This window comes from Psittacula echo (assembly GCF_963264785.1).
Source record: "Psittacula echo genome assembly, chromosome: 11".
Taxonomy (NCBI): Eukaryota; Metazoa; Chordata; class Aves; order Psittaciformes; family Psittacidae; genus Psittacula; species Psittacula echo.
In genome coordinates, this window is record NC_137746.1 from 13,556,193 (window position 1) to 13,565,141 (window position 8,949).

General features: G+C 53.6%; 1 protein-coding gene across 3 annotated transcripts in view; it reads left to right on the forward strand.

The window, feature by feature from the left end:
• The window catches only part of PFDN1 (prefoldin subunit 1), a 31,768-nt gene extending 23,617 nt beyond the window's left edge, over positions 1-8,151 (forward strand). For 2 of the 3 annotated variants that reach the window (XM_080627515.1, XM_080627514.1), the window contains exon 4: positions 7,943-8,151. In XM_080627515.1, the coding sequence (XP_080483641.1) occupies positions 7,943-8,026 (84 nt within the window). In that variant the 3' untranslated portion in view covers positions 8,027-8,151. The remainder of the gene's footprint in view (positions 1-7,942) is intronic. The other variant, XR_013957841.1, reaches the window with a different exon arrangement.
• The last annotated feature ends 798 nt before the right edge of the window (positions 8,152-8,949 follow it).

An 8,949-nucleotide genomic window follows, 5' to 3' on the forward strand; every position in this document is an offset into this window, starting at 1 on the left:
TCCCCATGTCCTGTGTTTGACCTGGCTGCTGATGTAAGTCTGGTTAGGATGCAGTATCTATTGTGAAGCAATGTACCACTGAAAACTGCCCAGTTTTGGGCCCCTCACTATAAGGGAGATATGGAGGTGCTGAAGCGGGATCAGTGAAGAGCAACAGAGCTGGTGAAGAGCCTGGAGCACAAGTGTGATGAGGAATGGCTGAGAGACCTAGGGTTGTTTATTCTGGAGAAGGCTCAGGGAGGACCTTACTGCTCTCCACAACTGCCTGACGGATGGAGCCAGGAAGTGACTGGTCTGTGCTCCCAAGAAACAAAGATTAGACTGGATATTAGGAACAATTTCTTCACCAAAAGGGTGCTCAGGTGTTGGAACAGGTTGCCCAGGGCAGTGCTGGAATCACCATCCCTGGAAGTATTCAAAAACCGTGTAGAAGAGGTCCTTAGTGACATGGTTTAGTGGTGGCTTGGGCAGTGCTGGAATAAAGGTTGGACTTAATGATCTTAAAAGTCTTTTCCAACCTAGTTGATTCTGTGATTCTAAATGGGTGATTTTGCCATGAAGGGTGTCCCTAAAGAATCCTCTGGCTTGATAATACATTTCTGCTGCCACCTATTGAAAGGTTCCCAGTTGCTTGCTTTTGTAGCAGTTAATGCCAGGCTAGGGAGCAGGAATTCACTGGAATAATCCATCATTGCCCAGTTGGAGGGAGCAACTGTCTCAGCCTTTAGTGAAAATACAGTTCTGGGGCTGAGACAACAGGTATGTGCAAGGGACAGAAGGGTTGCTCCACAGGCAGGTTTTCCTACCTCTTACCTTGCCCCTATTTCTCCAGAAGGTGACCTCCCTTGGTACCAGGTGTGGAAAGCAGCATGCACTTCTTCAAATTAGCTTTCTCAAGAGCACATTCCTCAGGGTTTCAAAGCACTACGGGAATGATGGGGGAAGCCCTGTTGGTGGTGCTGTAGGTAGGATTGGTACATGATGAAGGTGGATTTGCACTAGCAGTTCTTCAGGCATGTGCTTCTAAAGTGTTGAGTTGGCAAGTGCACTCTTATGCTTGATATCTCCTCCACTCAGATCCAGATGGTTTTGAAATGACTGAGGGTCCCCGTTACCTTGTGGAAATAGTGGCTAAGGGAAAACCCAGGGATCTGAATCATCTCTGCTCTCTCCTCTTAGTAAATGGCGTCATTGTGCTGCTGTCAGCAGCTGTCATCAGAAACCAGCTGGGCTCCCTTCCTATTACACTTCACTCACTCTTGAGTAAACTCTGGGCAACTTCCTGAGAGTAATAACTCTGCTTGGAAAGTCCTGAAGCGTATCTAAATATTTGGTGGTTGCTGTAGCGTGGTAATTTCTAATGTGTACTTGTGCCACAGTGTTGTGCTGGGTGAGGACCAGTGCTGGGTGGACCCATCAGGGCGTAGGGCTGCCTGCAGACCCACCCCATCACTGGTGCCCACTATCTCAGTTCCTTCCAAAGCAGAAGCAGCCAGGTGCTGTTCAGCAGGTCCATCTCCTTCCTGTTGATGGGATCCAAGTGAAATCCTATTAAATAGGGCACATCATCTTCCATGAGCTCAGGCTGACTGAGACATTTGCCTTGCCCACAGTGTGTGTGTGCTGACTCCTGGGTGTGCTGTGCTCTGGGGCAAGGAGGGTTTGGGCAATTCCAGCCACCTGAACAGTGTTGGTGGCCTCCAGAGCAAGGGCAGCTCACGCTGCTGCTGCTGCTGCTGCCTGGCCCCAGCATGCAGGTAGCACAGCTTGCTTTCCTCCTGAGGAAGATCCTTCCCTGGACAAGCGTGTGCTCCTTCCTCTGTCTCAGGCCCTGCTGATCACTTTCCCAAACAGTGTGCACACAGAGCCCTTGAGGAATGCCAGCAATGACCTGAATTAACTTTGAGAGCTACAGAAACTCTTGGCTAGGAGGTTTATTGAGACAGTGTCACAAGATGGCTTGTCTCGGGGCTCCTGTTTGAGGCACTGTATCATGCATGAAGACTCTGCAGCATTCCTCGACAGAAGCCTTCTAAGTGCAAGAGTGGGATGCTCGCATCTGGCAGCTAGTAGCCAAGTGTGCTGTGAGCCGTGGGGAGGGAAAGAGGGAGGTGTTCTATGGGGAGAAACCTGCCAAGTTGGATGGAAAACAAGTAGGTAGAAAAACAGCTTAAAAAAGGCTGAAGTGAGAAGGCATGTCCCAAAACCAGATCCTTACATTTCCATGGAAACATTTTTGTTTGGGTTTAAGCACATTTGTGTTTGCAGGTTGGGGCTTGAAGCTCTTTTTCTCTTGCTGAGCAGAGAGAGAAGTGAAATTTGAAGAGCAATACAGTAGATGTTGAAGGTCCTTTCCAACCCAAGCTTTTCGATGATTCTATGAATGAGAAACACTTACTTTGAAACAGGAAATTCATTGGTGAGCGTGAGGCACAACGCAGCGTGAATGAGTCGTGGCTGTTGCATGTAGTTTCCTGCTGAGAGCAGAAGTGCTGTGGTGGCTTTTGGAGCTGAGGGTGCATGCTGTGAGACACTGAGCTCAATGGCCAGCTCAGGACATGGCTCTGCAGACACGCAGGGCTGGCTGGAGGCAGAGCTGTCTGAATCATAGTGCTGGGGCAAGTGTGGTGCTTTGATCATTGAAAGCCTGTCCAAGAGGAGCTGATGAAGTTTTTTCGTGCTGTGGAATCTGTGGATGTTGGCTCTTTAATCGGTCAGGAATGTAAGGTCCGGGTGCGTCAGCACCATCTCCAGTGAAGCATGAGCAGGGTGATGCAATGAGCCTAGGTGGGAGGCTCAAGCAGGAGGTGACTTCCCGCCGTGTCAAAAGGCCATGGGCCACCTCCATGAACCACAGCTCCTTCTCTTCTTCAGGGTGTGAGCTGTAATTGTATTTGCATTAAATCTTGTATTTCCGCAGCAGCTGCCAAAAACAAATAGTGTGGAGCTGGTCAGGGAGTAAGTGTGGCCTGTGAACAGGGAGCGAAGTGCACGGGGAGCCATGGAGTGGGGTGGTAGCAGGGTGAGTGCTTAGGGTATTGCTTTTTGCCAGGACACTGCTCCTGCACCTCACTGGGAAGAGGTGGCTGGTGGGTGCTGCCCTGTGCATACTCTGGCTGGCACCAGGCAATCTGGTGCTTCCAAGAGCTTTGTACAGAGGTTAAGCGAAGAGGCAACTGGGGCTGGCAACAGCCTCCCAGAGCCACTGCCTGGAGCTGCCCAGCACTCCCTGAGAGTGGAGCATTGCAGCCGCCATTCCTGCTGAGTTGTGGGGTCTTCCAGGAGCCAAGGGCCACAGAGCTGGTGATGCCCTCCAAGCCCGGGCAGCCACCTTTCTTCCTGGGAAGGGTTCCTGGGAGATGGACATGGGTTGCCTGTTGGATGGGGCTGCCTTAGCAGCCAGTCCTGTTTTTAGCTGCATCTCTGATCACATGGGAAATGGTGCTTTTACTCTGTGTGTACTAAAACCTTACACAGGTTAGACCCTTGCACCACACGCCTGATTTAGGAAGGCTGCTGGAAAGCTTGGAATTGGGAAAGGCTCCTGAGAGCTGGGAGGGAACAAGCCAGGCTTGGTGGTGCCATTTGCTTTCAGGCGCAGCCCATCTTCACAGCCCCTGGTAGATGCTGGGAGGTCCAGCTGGTGGGGTTGGCTCTGCTGCCCAGTGAAGAGTTCTTGGCCACCTCTTCTCACCCTCCATCTTGGTGCCAGGCAGTCATTAGCCTGGCAAACCTACTTCCAGAAAGCAGACTGAGGTGAGAACATTTCCTTTTGGGCTACTTTTCAGACAGATCATCAAGGCTGTGGTTTGTCTTGCTCCCAAGCACTGCAGCCATTCCTGGCCAGGGAAGGTGACTGCTGTTGGCAGCAGGAGTAGTTTAAAGGAGTTGCAAAACTACAGGTTGAGAAGCATTGACTGCACTGGCTTTTTGGGGTCATCTTCTGCAGTTTTGCACCCTACCAGCTCTCTGCACGTGACCCAGACCTCACTAGCCTGTTGCATGGCTGTGTGTTGGTCTTGTGGCCCAGTGCAGGGCACACCATCCTTCCTGTGCAGAGACAGAGTGGGGCAGGAGGGCTGTCACCACAAACCAGGTGTTGGATGAGGACCAGAGTGTGGCCTGTGGTGGGAGCAAGTGAGAGTGAAAAAGCTTGTCCTGTGGTGAAGCAGGGCAGCTGGCTTGATTTCAGAGTACGTGTGCAGCGTGCTGCCCCCTTGGAAATGTGTAACTGCAAATCCTCCTGCCTTCTGACATGCTTTCAGCCACTTTCAATGCAGCCTCTGGCTCTGCTTCCTCGCCTCTGCTGTGGAGAGGCTTCAGGTGTGCAGATGGGAGCGGCAACTCAGATCATTCCTCCCTGCATGGGGGTTGCTGTCGTGGAAACAAAGCAGCGTTCCTGAAACCTCCAAAGGCTGTGGCGAAGTGGGTGCATTCACTGCCCCGACTGAGCAGTGATCGCCAGCTGTGCCTCTTAGATAAGGCACAGGAACACTCTAGAATAAATCTCTAGCAAGCAGATATGGCAATTGCCAATCAGGAGGAAGAACTGCTCTTGCAAGTCCCTGTCCTCCAAGGGCTGTAGTACCTCTGCTGTGGAGTCAGGCTGAGAGAGCTGGGCTGGGTCAGCCTGGAGAAGGCTCTGGGGAGACCTTAGAGCAGCTCCCAGTGCCTAAAGCAGCTACAAGAAACCTGCAGAGGGGCTTTGGACATGGGCCTGTAGAGACAAGACAAGGGGAATGGCTTTACCCTGACCCGGGAGAAATTGAGGTGAGCTCTTAGGCAGAAGTTCTTCCCTGTGAGGCTACTGAGATGCTGGCACAGGGTGCCCAGAGAAGCTGTGGCTGCCCCATCCCTGATGGTGCTCAAGGCCAGATTGGACACAGGGGCTTGGAGCAAGCTGCTCCAGTGGAAGGTGTCCCTGCCCGTGGGGTTGGAACTGGATGAGCCCTAAGGTCTCTTCCAACCTAGACCATTCTGTGACTCCATGAACTGGCCCCGCACTGCAGCCAGAGCCATCAGCTGACAAACCCACTTCCTCCTGCTCTGTGTTTCCTCCTTCCTGCCTTGCCAGACTCTGGAGAGCTAAAATCTCGCAGCCACGGGCTGGCCCAGAAATGGGGTCATAGGATGTAGAGGTTAACGAGGGCTGCAAATCAAGAGCAAATGAAAGCATGTGAGCTCAGGGCAGCTTAGGGGTGGGGATGAAGAGGTCTTGGTGGTGTTCCTCCCAGGGAATAGATCCCACCAGCCTGGCAGGTCTGGCTGGACCAGAACAGCCTCCAGCAGTGCGGAGGCAGCATGTGTCAGCCGCTTGCTCACAGCGCTGCTCCCTGGGAAGGTGCAGCAGGGAGACACAGAGCTTCCTGTCTAGACCCCAGTAATCACCATGAGGAGGAGTTTGCACGCAAGCTCCTGCTCTTTCTCCTGGGATTTCCAAAGCAGAAACCCAGGTCCAGCTCCTCGGGCAGGAATACCTCGCTTCTGCCACGCATCTTGGAAAATGTCGCAGCTGTCTGCTCCTTGCTCCTGCATGATTCCGGCTGCTGGGTGGGAGCCAGTGGCTGTGCTGGCTCTGCACCACCAGCTCTCGGTGTGCAGGATTGCTCAGGAAGCCTGTATCCCTTCAGCTGTGGGTGCGGGGTTTCATGGGATGCTCCTTGAGCCCAGGGATGAGTCTCCCTGGAGGCTACTTTTGGGAGGGAGGAGTAAAGGCATCGGGACCAGCCCAGATCCTTTTGCCCCAGAAATTACGTGACCAAGGAGAGTGACTGAGGGATATACAGATTCCTTGAATCCTCACCTGCCTGGGGCTGCAGGTGATGTTTAAGTAAAGAAATGGCATTAAACCACATCCCTTTGCTATGAGCTTGTTAAGCTCAAGCACCTGGGGAGGGCAGAGCATGGTACTGTGCAGGAGGGGGTATTGTGGATTGCTGTTCATAGCCATGAGCACTCCTGCTCTGCGCCAGGCCAATGTGGAGCTCAAATGGTCACCAGCTGGCCTCCAAACTCTGGAAGTGTCTCTTGCAGCCTAGCGGGCACAAGGGGGAGTGTGGAAGACAGAAGGGCAGAGCTGTTCGTAGCCTAGTTCCATTGCACTAAAGAATAATGGTTTAGTAATAAATGAATGCCTGGAAGTCAGTTCCGTTGATGCCACTCTGCAGTCAGTGCAGTGAGCGGGAGCTCAGACCCACTCGGGTTTTCTGGGACTTGTCTCTGCTCACAGCCCCTGGATTCAGTTCCCTGGCTGTGAACCCTTTGCTGTCTGTTGGGGCAGTGGCAGTAGCCCTCATGCGTCAGCGGGTTGCAGGCAGCAGGAACCCACGCTGCCTCCTCGCCGTGCAGCTCCTGAAAAGCAGCTCTTGTGCCTGGGAACCATGTGAGAGGGACAAGGAGCCCTTTGCCGTACCCACAGCCCTCGTTGTTGCTAACGGCTTTCACTGTTGAATAAAAGCCCTTCGCAATTCAGAATTGGGGCTGGAAGGGATGTCCTCATGGCACGGGCATTTCAGCTGAGTGCACAGATGTGTCACTGCGGTCTGCTGCAAGGGAGCCGAGGGGGAGTGATGGCAGCAGAACTGTGCTAATGAACTTCCCTTCGGGGCTAAAGGGGCTTGCAAGAGTCAGGGGGAGGCTGTCAGAGGGCATCAAAGGAGGATGGAGAAAAGATGGAGAGAGCAGGTGGCCCATCTCTTTTCCAAAGGAACAACTGGTAGGACAAGAGGTAATGGCCTCAAGCTGCAATTTCTTCACAGAGAGGATGATCAAGTATTGGAACAGGCTGCCTAGGGCAGTGGTGGAGTCGCCGTCCCTGGAAGTGTTCACAAACCATGTAGATGAGGGCCTCAGTAACGTGGTTTAGTGGTGACCTTGGCAGTGCTGGGGAATGGTTTGACTTGATGATCCTGAAGGTCTTTTCCAACCTGACTGATTCTGTGATTCTGTGGTCAACTTCACAGTTCCTGCCTGTCGCCAGCACAGTGGCTGTATCCTCTGGTTCCTGAGCCCCTGTGACCACGCGCCCCATAGCAGGAGGCTCCTGCTCCATGGAGGCCAGTGTGTGCTTATATAAAGGCTGCACCCTGCACCCATGGGTGCTGCTCTGCTCTCTCATGGGTCCCACTGTGGAACTCTCCTCATGTTCTCCACAAGCCCAGCTCTTCCCCAAGGGTGCCCCCAGCTCACAACCAAATGCATTTGGAGATCGGTGCCCAGAGCCAGGGCTGCCCATGGCCCCCCAGCAGCGCCTTCTGCCTGCCTGGCCTCACCAGAGACTGTTGTGTCTGTTGTTTGGAAACCCAGAGAAAATAGTCAAAAGAGCCAAGTGCTGCTTTTTCCAGTCACCTGGGAGCACCCAGACGAGCAGGAAAAAACGCTGTGTGCTGAATTCCTATCTTGGGATGCACAGCTTCGGGCTGCTTCCCTGCCAAGCCTCTCTTAATTAAAGATGATTAAGGAAACACACGTATTTGGTGATGATGCCAGGGAATTTCTGATAGAAAGGAGGGACTGGGTTTATAAAACTGGCCCAGCTGGGGGGAAAAAAGAGCCTTTTTTTACCCAAGTGCAAAAGGACTTTGCTGTTGAATCCATAAGGAGGCCTCAGCATGTTAATTCATCTCTAGGCTCCAAGCCTACAGGATCTGATTCGATTTCCTTCCTTGCCATGGTTAACGTATCCCACTTTTTGCAGCTCTGCTGTTGGAACAGCCCCAGCAGTTCCGAGGAGGGTTCAGAGGGAACAAAATTCAAAGGCTGTGTAAATGTTGCAGAGGCTAAACATTAACGTTTCCAGGCTGCCTCTGGGAATGAATAACTGCTGTCCTCTCTCTGGGAAACGTGCAGGGACATGCGTGCCCTCCGCAGGCTGCCTGCAGCAAGTCCGTGCATTCAGTACCAGGATGAGCCTTAACTCTCTTCTGGGTTTTCTACCTTGCAGCAGAAGAAGTCGTACCTGGAGCGGAGCGTGAAGGAAGCAGAAGATAACATCCGGGAGATGCTGATGGCAAGAAGGGCACAGTAACCTTGCGGCTCCCACTGGCCTCCTGTGACCCCCTCGGGGTGGTTTTGGGCAGCTCTGCCCAAGCGCTGGTCACTGCTGCCCACGGCGTGTGCTCCTGTGGCAGCTCCAATAAAACCACTGCGAAGCCTGGGCTCCATTCCTGCTTTCATTGACAGGCTGAGAGCTGGGCTGGTTCAGCCTGGAGAAGAGAAGGCTCTGTAACAGGAGACCTTAGAGCAGCTCCAATGCCTAAAGGGGCTACAGGAAACCTGGAGAGGGGCTTTGGACAAGGGCCTGTAGGGACAGGACAAGGGGAATGGCTTTAACCTGCCAGAGGGGAGATTCTGTGATTGCCTGCCACCTCAGCATCTGCTCTGCCTGTGGGGATTTGATGGAGAGAGGACCTGGTGCTTAGGTTTGGGTTAGGGCTGTTTGGGGCATCCTGCTTCACTCTAAGGCACCCAGAGCCTGGGCCCGGGTCAGACTGGCCGCTGTGTGCTGAAGTGGAGTGGCTGGTAGGGCAGGGCAGGGCAGAGCAGCCATCGCAGGCACCTCCAGGTCCAATGCGTGTGGTCATTCCCTGTGCCTCAGCGGTGACAGGCCCCGATTCCCTCCCTGCACCCGGCCTGACAGAGCCCGGCACAGCAGCGAGCTCATGGAGGGCCAGTGCCACCCTGTGCTGTGTGCTTGCAATGCACCAGACCGGCTGCCTCCTTCCCCTGTTCCTGCCTGAGCTGAAATAGTCTTCAGGGATGTCTCGTCTCCTGCCAGCAGCTCCTTGGGGTCTTGGAGCAGGGCATGTGTTTGCAGGTCCTGTTGTCACCACCCCCATGGGTTCTGTTGTGCTCTGGGCTGGCCCTTTGCTACCTGCTTCCCCTCAGATCCCATCACCTCCTCACTGCCTGCTCTGGCCTCATCTTCAGTGGCACTCGCACACCTGCCCC